We start from the raw sequence: 13,119 nt of genomic DNA, 5'->3' as shown, positions 1-13,119 counted from the left end.
AGACAGAGAGAGAGAGGGGTGTGGCACAGTAGAGAGCAAGAGAGAAATGTATAATTGTGAGGTGTGCTCTATTCCACCATATTGTGACTTTATTTATAGTAGTAGGGAAGGTTAAATCCTTACCTTAGTAGGATTACAACTCTAATAGAATAATATCTAACCCTAGAGAATATTCCTAAATACACTAAGATTTACACAATCATATTCCTAATTTAATAGGATTGCAACGCACATGAGATTTTATGGACTACTCTAACATTCTAGGTGAATACGTCCGTATTTTTTTTAAGTTTTATGAACTCCTTTAAAATATGATTGAATGCTCATGAACTTCTACGAATTTATTTAAAATCGTGATTTAATACCTGTGAATAAACTCTTTTAAACCCTTGAATAAGAGCCCTAACCCACAGCCAGGGGGCTTACGAACCATTCTTCATTGTATGGAAAATTAAAATCTAACTGAAACTACTATAATCTGTGTTTGATCGGAAATACTTAATAATCATAGGATTAATCTCCACATCATGATTAGATCAACGCTCACGATCGCATCTACTCCAGCCGCCTTCTGATCAAATTAATGGGTGTATATTTCATATTTGTATCTGTGTATCTGGAAATCCATGTCCAGAATGCATGACATCTCAAAAGAAACAAGTTAATCTATGCAACAAACATGTTCTTAGCATGGTTAAGTATCCTTGAGGTACAACTGTGAGAGTTTAAACCGTTTGTGACCATACATATCAATTGCGTACATAAAAAGAAGATTTCGGTCTCATTAGTTAAAACTCTGACCAGGCTTTCGGGCGTTTTAATTTCATTCAGCTTTCTTCTTCTAGAGAGATTGGAGATCGATCTTCTTGAGTGAAATCAGATAACAAAATACGTGTTCACTGAATCATACCTACCCCCATCTAGTTTCATTTTCTCTTTCGGACTAAGTTGCACATGCAGACGATATATTGACGCTTTCAATGGTGTTCTATCATTCAACCTTTGCCACACCTCCAGCAGGCATGTTGCTTTCTGCAACTCTCTCCCTCACGAACCTGGAAGGAAAAGCAAAATTTCACATTACCGGAAAAACCGGTAGAGCAAAGCTTGAATAACCATGCAATACTGACTGAAACTTTGATAGCTTGTTCCTAAACTCTATTTTCTAGGCAACAAAGTAGCCCAATATTTCAGAAACGTACCTTGCTAACTTGTCCCGTGATGATTGCAAAATGTATATCGACAGAATAAAAGAAAGCATGAGACCTGTTGAATGCATGAAAATGTTTAGTAGCAACAGTGTCAGAAAAGCTCTACATTTGGGTGTTCTCTCAACAAATATACACATTGATGACATTTAGGTGTTCTCTCACATATATTAAGCGTCAAAGTAATGGTATGTTCTTTAAACAGTTGGTTTGAAACTTTGAAGATAAGGCTTGCGGGAAGGATAATGAATACACGATGATCATACTCAAGCATTGATTTTTACCTGATCCAAACAGTACATAAAATCCAGAAGTCACGTCTATCTCTGATTGCTCCTCCCTGCGTGCATACGACAAGATTATGTCACATTTCACAAAGTGCAAATCCGAAAGCCCAAGACTTACACAAATCATAACTAAAAGATAAGTGAAGTGATGCTGACCATGTATATCTGACCAGCACATGCTTTGGCCAGTGCTGAGCATCCCAAAATTGTTTGCGAATATCTGGATGGATTTCTAAGTCTGCTCAGACAGAAGAATCCACACCACAATGGTTATAAGAACTCCTCGAACAATAGCAAAATTAACTCAAACTGTAGGTGCTTTTTGTTATCCAAAAATGATATTAAAGCTCGAAATATATCAATGACATCAGAGAGGCCTATTCCCTCCTTTTGTTTAGACTGACCTAAATGATGAAGAAACTAAACTAACCAAAAATATGATAAACGGATAAAGTGCCTGCATTACAAGACAGACCCTTCCAAAGGGACAGCTTAACTGACTATGAAAAGGATTTGAACTAGATTAAGGAAGGAGCAAAATGGCATTACGTACAGCGGTGAGGCATATCCACAACTTTAGCAGTGACACCATGCAAATCACTTCCCGAGTACCTCTGTATTGCATGCAAGTCAGTTTTCTAACAGATAGATAAACTTACAGAACCAATTGTTTGCATATATCTAGATGAAGCTATTATCCCAGTAGGCCACTACTTTCCATTTTCTCAAAAGATGATGACATCGTAAATATGTTCTAATGCTCATAACTCACAACTTACCAAATGGACATCAATCATTGGGACCTCGGAACTTTTACGATTTATCACAAAAAGCCACGGTATTAAAAACTTTTCTCTCCCAACTTGAAACGATCTGCACAAGAAAACTTTCTGTAAATAAGAATTTGACCAGACATGTTCATAACCATAAATTTCCAGAGTATATAACTGAGAACATCCAACCATTACCCAGAGAACCTAATTCAGAAGAAAATATACAATCTACAGCTCCGTTTTTATAATCAGGTGTCACATAAAACTCAATGAAACTGTTAATTTATTGGTAATTCTAACATTATGATTCCAAAATTCAATTACAAAGTAGAGACAAAAGTAAGTTCAGCTACCAAACTTCAAACTTCGAATTAAATTACACAAACTATCTCGACTACGAAATGTTTCACCCTTACTTACATAGATAGTTAGCTGAATCTTAGCAATCTAATACTGATAATATAACGAAAGAAACGAAATGTGAATCGAAAGGCGGAACTTTCAGCCTTAATTATACTCACATCTTATAAGCATCAGCTCCTGTATAACCCATCGGCTTCGCTATAGGAACTAACACCTACAAATTCATAAACCAGAAAAATGAATAAATTTACTGACTATGAAAAAACACACAAAAACCTGAAAAGAAAAACCAAATTGAAAAATACAAATTTACCTCACGATTGACAGCAAATATTGGGCAATGTCGACCGATCATATCATGCCATTCGGTTTTCATCTGAAACCACGAAATTGCACAAAACCCATTAAAATTTGAACAAAACCCATTAAAATTGAGCCGAAATTGGATGAAGCTTTTAGAGAGAGTACGGACAGAGTGATAGAGGCCCATTTTGCTCATGGGGACGATGTCGCCTGGCTTGTAAGCGGCAGATATGCAGGGAATTGAGAGAGATATCAGCAGAGGAAGAAGCAGGAGTGAGAATCTCGATCTCCTTCCAGTTCCCTCCATCTTGTAGATTCTATTGCTCTGAAACTTTAACTCGATCTTCTGAAGCTGGATACTGGAGGTCGCAGATGAAGCCGTCGCCGGGCTGAAATGTGAAGGAAAATATTATTTCGGGTTTGGGGTTTGGAGTTTGGATCATTTGGGTCCAGCCCAAAACATGTGGGAGAGTTGCATGTGGACCTGGCTATATGTAAGCTTTTTTTTTTTTTTTTTAGTACATCGATATTTTTTAGGGGTGGTTCGGTATAGGATCTCATACCGAAATCCTTGTTCCGATTCCCAAACCAAAATTTTTGGGAATCCCAATTTCAATACCGATCCCAAACCAAATTTTTGGGAATCCCAATTTTCGGAAATCCCGAAATAATTTCGGGATTTCAGGACAAATCAGGAATCCTGAAATGGTTTAGGGCTTTTGGACTAAAATTTGACATATTATCCAAATTCCCATCAATAAATAAAATAAATGGTTCAAAAATATGAGCATTCAACATAGAAGTATCGTGTATTTGAACTAGGAAGCAAATAAAAACAGCTCGTTTCTAAACAAGGAGAATATAAGTAGCCCCACCCCCACAAAGATAATACAAACATGAAAGCTAGAACCTACATACAAGATTTATCAACACTTATTTGTAGCGCTTGTATGCTAAACCTTTAAAAGTTGCTCGAGCATCAGCAGGTTCAAGAAAAGCAACATGAAGAATAATAATTCAAGAAAATAATTAGTAGAGAATCACTCTTTAACAACACAGCAACATAGTAGACTAATATGATCAGTAATCTAGAAGTTTCTTCATCACTGTAGTATGAAAAGATTGGGAGAACAAAAGTACATAATGAGGCATGATCAACCAAGTGTCAAATAGTGGTTGAAAAACTCACCTAATTAAAAAACCAAAAGCAAAGTGTCCAATTTCCTAAAACATTACAAAACTACTCTCTTCTACTCTCCTTGCCCAAACCGTGGCTTAATCAAGTGCACCACAACACATTTATTCAATTATTCTTCTCACTTGTTAGTAAATAGTGGAGCTTTCATATTTGGCATTAGTTAAGGAGTGGAACCAGGAAAAATGATTAATTTGCATTTAAATGTACATGATCGTAGACTAAATATTCATGTCATCAAACTGGTTTGACCAAACCCAAAAAATAAAATGCCTCAAAAATCAAGAAAGCACCAACCTTGATGAAATTGTTGCCTGCCTGCGATTGGGTCTTTGAATTTTGCCTCCGAGGAGATAACAGATCGAGAGAGAAAACGGTAGTGTGGCGGTCGGCCGGTGGCTGTGTAGTGAAGGAAGGCTGGAGTGGAGAGTCAGAGAGAGACGATAGTATGGTGTGGTGAGGGAGGCTTAGGGGCTGGAGATGAGGGATCAGTGAGGGAGGCTCAGGCAAGGATAATCGAACAGGGATTGCGCAACGCTTCCGCTTCCATTCCAGTTCGATAGAACAAATGGAGACGGAAGTGAAGTAATGAGATCAGACCTAAAACAAATCAACGGCACAGATTAAATCTAAAACAATGAACGGTTCAAATAATTTTCTTATAATTAAAAAATAATATATATATATATATTTTGGTTCGGTATGGGAATACCGAAAAAATGAAACGCAAAACCGAATTCCATACCGAAACTTTCGGTTTGGTTTGGGATTATATCCCGAAAATTTCGGAAATTTTGGTTTGGGATTTTTTTGGTTTGGGATCGGGATTTTTTCGGTTTGGTATGGGATTTTTGAGATTTTTTTCCAGCCCTAATATTTTTACACTAAGAGAGGAAGAGTTCAGCTAAATCACACAATGAGCAGCCTAATTTGATATCAAATTGACCATCCATGAGATTCGAACCTAAAACCTTTCACTTCTAAACGAAGTGAAATACCACCAGACCGTAGTACTAATTGACATTATAAGCTTTATATGCAAGAAACCAAACAAACATTTTACCGAATTAGGCCCAATACATTTTTTTAATGTGCAATTAATATTTTCAAAGAGGAACTATACTCTGGATCTCGAGCGCAAGGGTAAATATTTATCACCAACTAAGTTAATTACACCAACACTCTTTGAGGTTTATCAATTTTTCACAAAATCCCCTTACGTTTGAGACATTACACTAACATCCTTTCATGTTTTAATTCACTTTCACATAACCCCTTCAATTAATTTGTTAGTAGATTTTGAGTGAAGGGCCTATGTGAAAGTGAATTGAAACTTAAAGGGGTGTTAGTGTAATATTTTAAACGTGAGGGGTTTTGTGAAAACTCAATAAACTTCAGGGGGTGTTATACAACGAAATTAAATTGTAGTGAGCTAATGTACAATGGCAAAATCGACAAAATTGAATGTACAAGAACTAAAGTGGAAAATTGAACAAATTACAAAAACCGAAAATGAAATTTGACGTCTGAATACAAATTAAACGTTAGTGTTCCATGTGATGTTATGGTGTTTGTATAATCTTTTTATTTTTTGTTTGATGGGATACAAGTTGAGTGGATGAAATTTTGAATGTAACAGATATTGTTTGACTTCTTGCGTGTAAGAACTTCTTGTTTTTAGCAGACAACTTACAATTGGACACATACGATTAAACTTTTTTTATTTTTTTCGGATGTTAATAAGCTGCTACTTATACGCATCAAATTGTAATTAATAGATAAATAGCCTAACATATATGAAATTAACAGTCTCCAATTGATATTTTCCCACCTTGTTTGGTTAACGTTCCTATTTGGGCCATATCTTTTTTAGTCAATTTTTTTGCCAAATTTCTCTTTTTGGTGTAATTTTGGACCAAAATTTCTTAAAGATTAATAAATGCTCCATGTGGATGTGGACTTTTTGAGAGATTTTTCAGGGTATCAGAAACACGGCTTGATATATTAAATGTCATAATTTAAATTGTTTGACATTTGAAAAAAAATTCAACCATTTATATTATAAAATTTGATTTACCGGATCATGTTCTTCGTACACTAAAAAAATTCACCATTTATTGGTTGGTTGGGCCACTCTAGAGTCTGCACTCTAGTTGATCCTCTATGTTGCCTTCCTCCAACCCCTCATTTCCCTCTCATTATGCTTTAGGGTCGCTAGCTATCAAATTTGGAACTTATGCTAATCATCATCTATAACAAATTAATAGCATTTCTATTATATGTAATAATGCAAGAATCCTAGGTGAAGTTCTTGTTATTTCACGATGATATGTATTGTGTTCAACCCACCTAGTAAAAATAAGAACTACTTTTTCGATTAAAATCAATGAAAGACAATTTGGTGTGGTAGGCTTGTAAGTGGTGGATTGCTTTGATAGTTAGGTTTTTATTTTCAACTCATGGTATCTCAGGTTCATATCATTTCCTGCTCTATAGCGTAGATTGGTGTATTGTCAGATAGTTATGTGGTCTCCTTAAGGTTATATAACTAAAACACTGCATGCATGTAGTTGATACGTAAACACAATGAAACCCTAACTTGATGTAGCTCATGCAGCGGCCCTGGAGATAATTTGCACTGAGAAGAAAACACCGGGTCTTCTATGAATTCCTAACGTTAAAACTATGCTCAATGGGAAGCCTTTCTTGTGTATTTTAGGGTTCATATGGACCAGTATTTATATTGGTCAAAAGACTTAAATTTCCTTCCATAAAGGAAACACTAAAGGGAAAATTAGGTTCACTTCCTTCTTTTTATTACTCCATTGATTAAAACCCTATTCATTTTCAATTTTTGATCAAGGTCTTTGGGTATTAATAATATCATTAATTATTTGAATAATAAAATATACCACTTTATTATATGTGAAATGTACCAATTTTTTTGTAAAATGTACCAATTGTTTTTAACACTATGGATACATTCTTTTGCTATTTATTATTTCTTATTTTTACATAGTTTTTATCCATTTATTCAATCAAAATGTTTGAATTTTTTTATTGTAACCGTTTCTAATAGTATTATAATGAGGGATTTTTAACGCTATGGATACATTCTTTTGCCATTTATAATGAGGGATTTTTTTAACATTATGGATAAATTCTTTTGCCATTTATTATTTCTCATTTTTGCATAGTTTTTATCCATTTATTCAATCAAAATGTTTGAATTTTTTTATTGGTACATTTCACATATAATAAAGTAGTACATTAATAAAGAATAATAGGTATATTAGAAATAAATTAGGGTAAAGATAAAAGATTAAAAATTATGAATACAAATGAATTTTTAAAAATATGGGCGCTAAAAGAAATTAATACATGGGTACAAAATAAAATTAAAAAGAAAATACTACAAATTAAAAAAAAATGTTGCAAATTAAAAGTGGGTACAAACTAAAAATATAAATATATAATACAAAGTTTAGGCATAAATCATAAATATACCACAACAACAACAACAACAACAACAAAGCCTTTTCCCACTAAGTGGGGTCGGCTATATGAATCCTAGAACGCCATTGCGCTCATTTGTGTCATGTCCAAAGTTTTCTTAGGGTCTCTTCCAAAGTTTTCCTAGGTCTTCCTCTACTCCTTCGGCCCCGAACCTCTGTCCCGTAGTCACATTTTCGAACCGGAGCGTCAGTAGGCCTTCTTTGCACATGTCCAAACCACCGGAACCGATTTTCTCTTATATTTCCTTCAATTTTGGCTACTCCTACTTTACCTCGGATATCCTAATTCCCAATCTTATCCTTTCTCGTGTGCCCATACATCCCACGAAGCATCCTCATCTCCGCTACACCCATTTTGTGTACGTTGATGCTTCACCGCCCAACATTCTGTGCCATACAACATCGCTGGCCTTATTGTCGTCCTATAAAATTTTCCCTTGAGCTTCAGTGGCCTATGACGGTCACACAACACGCCGGATGCACTCTTACACTTCATCCATCCAGCTTGTATTCTATGGTTGAGATCTCCATCTAATTCTCCGTTCTCTTGCAAGATAGATCCTAGGTAGCGAAAACGGTCACTTTTTGTGATCTTCGCTAGATTGCTCTGGTCATTAGTGTGGATAAGTATATAAATGGATAGAGATAGGAAAGCAAACACAAGATGTACGTGGTTCACCCAGATTGGCTACGTTCACGGAATAGAAGAGTTCTCATTAATTGTGAAGGGTTTACACAAGTACATAGGTTCAAGCTCTCCTTTAGTGGGTACAAGTGAATGATTTAGTACAAATGACATTAGGAAATATTGTGGGAGAATGATCTCGTAGCCACGAAACTTCTAAGTACCGGAGTGTGGTATCGTCTTGACTTGCCTTATCTGTCTCATAGGTAGATGTGGCATCTTCTCTGGAGGTACTCTTCCTCCATCCAGGGGTGGTATCTGTAACTGGTGGAGATGCACAAGGTAATGTATCAATTTCACTTGAAGCTTACTTGTAGTTTCATGCTTGGTCAAGCGAGATACAAACCATGTAGTAGGAGTCCCCCAAGTCGCCGAGCTGGGGGATCTGCTGAAAGAGGTGACAGACAAGGTAAGCAATCAGAGCTCCGGCTGATTGTTCACATTCTCCCTATCTTGCAGGCAGCATGAAGGATAAAGAGAAGAAAAATGAGGAGAGATGATATGGGATACTTTTGCTTTTGAAGAAGTAACTTTCCACAGGCTTATTCTTGAACTGGGCTGGAGGGTTATCTGGTTTCCTCCAGAGTATAAGGCCGACTGAAGAATTTGAGGGTCAAAACAAGCCCATCAAATCTAGAGTACGTTCGACCCTGCTGATATGGGATACTTTTGCTTTTGATAGAGTAGTGGATGTATCGGCACGTGTGCTGTTACGCTTGTCTCCACATGCTTCCTTGTATCCTTCTCACTTGCCCTATCTGTTCCTCAGGCAGATGCGGTATCTTCCCTGGAAGCATAAGATGTTGAAGATGAGTACTCGAGAGCAATGCCAGGTAAGTAATCAGGTAAGGGGTTCCAGGCAGTCAGTTCCTGGCTGGAAGCTTGATTCCAAGTGCTGACTGATTGCTCTCTTTCTCCTTGTCTTGCAGGTAAGAACAAGGCCAAAGGAAAAGACAGGGAAAAAGCATGATATGGGATATTCTTGCTTTTAACCCTGATGATATGAGATAATCTTGCTCTAGTATAGCTTGTTTACAGAGGTATTATCGGGGGGAAAGAAAGCTGAATATTTCGAAAGGCTTTGTTGGGAGTGCCCTCTCAGATAAGAGAAAGGGTTGAGCATTTTTGCAGGTCTGCCTGTCCGTTAGGGATGGAAGTCGACATATATAGGAGTCTCCCTAACATCAAGTAATAATGCTATTCCTTTACCCTGCTTGGTTATAGCACGGTAGTGGGAGCTGTCAGCTTCACATGTTTTAACTCTGTCAGAGCACTTTGAAAAAGTGGTTTGTGGTATCTGGAAAGCTGATGTTGCGTGTGAAGATTACAGACCTGTCGGGGGTCTGGCTCTCGAGATTCGGAGAACGATGCTTCTTCGATTTTTGAGAAAGCAATCCTGCTGGGGGTCTGGCTCTCGAGATTCGGAGAGCGGTGTCTCTTCGATTTTTGAGAAAGTAATCATGTTGGGAGTCTGGCTCTCGAGATTCGGAGGGCCGTGCCTCTTCGATTTTGGAGCAAGCAATCTTGTTGGGAGTGTTTTCTCGAATGTGAGTAAAGGTTGGGCATGTTTGCTAGTCTACCTTGCCACGAAGCACAGAGGTTGACACACAGGGACTTTCCAATTATCCAGCAGTGGTACTGTTCCTTTACCCTCTCTTCGATTTTGAGAAAGTAATCATGTTGGGAGTCTGGCTCTCGAGATTCGGAGGGCGGTGCCTCTTCGATTTTGGAGCAAGCAATCTTGTTGGGAGTGTTTTCTCGAATGTGAGTAAAGGTTGGGCATGTTTGCTAGTCTACCTTGCCACGAAGCACAAAGGTTGACACACAGGGACTTTCCAATTATCCAGCAGTGGTACTGTTCCTTTACCCTCTCTTCGATTTTTGAGAAAGTAATCATGTTGGGAGTCTGGCTCTCGAGATTCAGAGGGCGGTGCCTCTTCGATTTTGGAGCAAGCAATCTTGTTAGGAGTGTTTTCTCGAATGTGAGTAAAGGTTGGGCATGTTTGCTAGTCTCCCTTGCCACGAAGCACAGAGGTTGACACACCGGGACTTTCCAATTATCCAGCAGTGGTACTGTTCCTTTACCCTTGTGGGTAATAATATGGTAGCTAGACCTTCAAAATTTATGTGTCTAAACTTTGTTAGTGTTGTTTCTTTGCAATTCTTTTACCCTTCTTGGTCAGAGCGATGTAGTGGGAGCTGCAAGCTTCACGTGTCTCAACTTTGTCAGAGAACTTTGGCAAAGTTATCTGTGGTACCCATGAGCTACTATTGCGTGTGGGAAGTGGGTGATTGAACAGTACGATTCATGTGCTTTCTACTTCGCCAGAAATCTTCGACAGAATGCACATAATTTCCGCAAAGCTGAGTGTGCGTGTGACAGGTGCTGACAAGGCTGGAAAAGTAGGTGCCTCTTCGATTTCTGAAATCGGCCCTCGTGGTCTCTGAGCAGCCCAGCTTTTGAGAAAGCAAGCCTCTTCGATTTTTGAGATCGGCCTTTGTGGTCTTTGAGCAGCCCAGCTTTTGAGAAAGCAAACACCTCTTCGATTTCTGAGATCGACCCTCGTGGTCTCTGAGCAGCCCAGCTTTTGAGAAAGCAAACGCCTCTTCGATTTCTGAGCAGGCGCCTCTTCGATTTCTGAAGCTTCGTCGAGTGCAGATTTTTATAGGGGCTGACATTAAGTTCCAAAGCACACTTGAATATCCACCAGTAGAAGCTCCATTCTTGCACTTCTAAGATCTTGATTTGTCCGACCTCTTCTCTCTTCAACACCTTTGAAAATGTCTGGCCCCTCCGACCGTCGTTTTGACTTGAACCTTGTTGAAGAGGCAGCCCCGCCTTCTCCAGACAACATATGGCGCCCATCCTTCGTCTCCCCTACTGGTCCTCTTACCGTTGGGGATTCCGTGATGAAGAATGATATGACCGCTGCGGTAGTGGCCAGGAACCTTCTCACTCCCAAAGATAACAGACTACTTTCCAAACGGTCTGATGAGTTGTCTGTTAAGGATTCTCTGGCTCTCAGTGTTCAGTGTGCAGGTTCTGTGTCTAATATGGCCCAACGCCTATTTGCTCGAACCCGCCAAGTTGAATCATTGGCGGCTGAAGTGATGAGTCTCAAACAGGAGATTAGAGGGCTCAAGCATGAGAATAAACAGTTGCACCGGCTCGCACATGACTATGCTACAAACATGAAGAGGAAGCTTGACCAGATGAAGGAATCTGATGGTCAGGTTTTACTTGATCATCAGAGATTTGTGGGTTTGTTCCAAAGGCATTTATTGCCTTCGTCTTCTGGGGCTGTACCGCGTAATGAAGCTCCAAATGATCAATCTCTGATGCCTCCTCCTTCTAGGGTTTTGTCCAATACTGAGGCTCCGAATGATCCCCCTCCGGTGCCTTCTCTTTCTGGGGCTCTACCGACTGCTGAGACTTCTCCTAAGCAACCTTTGTGAAGGCTCCCTCTTGTTTGTTTATTTTGACTCAAGTATATGTACATATTTGTAACTTATCGGGGATATCAATAAATAAGCTTTCCTTCATTTCAACGTATTGTGTTAAATACACCAAAGCCTTCTTCGCTAAGTTCTTTGAATTTTCTTTTGTTGAAGCTTGTATGTTTATTTTCATAAGGATTCGACGTGATCATGGAGTGCCGGCTGTCGACTACCTGACGCCCTCCCCCTCCTCCTTTTTCCGGGCTTGGGACCGACAATGTAAGATAAACTTACATGGCGGAGTTAAATCATAAATATACCATATGTAATTTTTCTATCATTGATTAAATATACAATGTCACATAACAGTATACACATGGGTACAAACACAAATAAAATTTTGAAAAATATGGGCACAAAAAGAAACTAATATATGGGTACAAATTAAAAATGAAAAGAAAATTGGTACAAATTAAAAAATATTTGCAAAATAAAAATAGGTACAAACTAAAAATAAAAATATATGATAAAAAATTAGCCATAAATATAAATATATTAATTGTAACATTTTTAACATTAAAGGAATATATTTAAAAATAAAAATATTTTATTATTCAAATAATTAATGATGTTATTAATATCCAAGGACCTTGATCAAAAATTGAAAATGAATAGGATTTTAATCAATGGAGTAATAAAAAGAAGGATGTGAACCTAATTTTCCTTTTTAAATTTATAAGATTATAAATCTCATAAAATATCAAACAATTAATGTCAAAATTATAAAAATATAAATATTAATAGTAATATAATGAGGTGTACAAAGTCAAGGGACCTTGATCAAACTTTGAATACTATTAGGGGCGTTTGTTTGCCCTCACTAAGTAGTACCGTACTAGACTAGACTAACAATTAGTCCAATCCAGTGTTTGTTTTGTACTAGGATTATCTTTAATGAGACTAAGAGGGACTCGCACGGACAAACTCCTTCGCTAGGAGTTCTTGGCCAGACCCCCCGATACCTATGGGATTGCTAAGACCTCGTCTACTCCGTCCTCATCGTGCTCTTATCTCTCTTGCACTCTGTTCTCTTGAGCACCATCAGGCTACAGCCACCATCACACCACAACTCGCTAACTCCAACGAGACCATACCACCAACCCACCACCACTTTCTCCCTCTCTCCTCACCCTGTACCCAAAATTTCGAACTGAGGAAGATCCCGCTCTTACCGTTGTCTGTCCAACTCTAGCCGTCCTCCGATCCACCTCCGAGGAAGATCTCGCACTCGCCATCCTCGATTCAATACCATCGAGGAGTTATGTAGGTTAATTTATTTCATTTCCTGTATT

The 13,119-nt window shown here is 38.1% G+C and overlaps 1 protein-coding gene across 1 annotated transcript; it reads right to left on the bottom strand.

Annotated features, from left to right (window-relative positions):
• Positions 1 to 569: 569 nt before the first annotated feature.
• LOC126591761 (uncharacterized) lies at positions 570 to 3,399 on the bottom strand. Its single transcript, XM_050257443.1, has 9 exons — positions 3,104 to 3,399; positions 2,945 to 3,007; positions 2,790 to 2,845; positions 2,275 to 2,368; positions 2,049 to 2,109; positions 1,652 to 1,733; positions 1,493 to 1,548; positions 1,203 to 1,266; positions 570 to 1,055 (listed from the first exon to the last, which is right to left on the bottom strand). Exons 1-9 carry the CDS (start codon positions 3,239 to 3,241, stop codon positions 992 to 994), a joined length of 678 nt encoding a protein of 225 aa, XP_050113400.1. The 5' UTR covers positions 3,242 to 3,399; the 3' UTR covers positions 570 to 991.
• Positions 3,400 to 13,119: the final 9,720 nt, after the last annotated feature.

Source organism: Malus sylvestris, chromosome 12, assembly GCF_916048215.2.
Source record: "Malus sylvestris chromosome 12, drMalSylv7.2, whole genome shotgun sequence".
NCBI classification, from domain to species: domain Eukaryota; kingdom Viridiplantae; phylum Streptophyta; class Magnoliopsida; order Rosales; family Rosaceae; genus Malus; species Malus sylvestris.
Note: the sequence above shows the minus strand (reverse complement) of the source record. Positions and strands in the feature narration are given on the sequence as shown.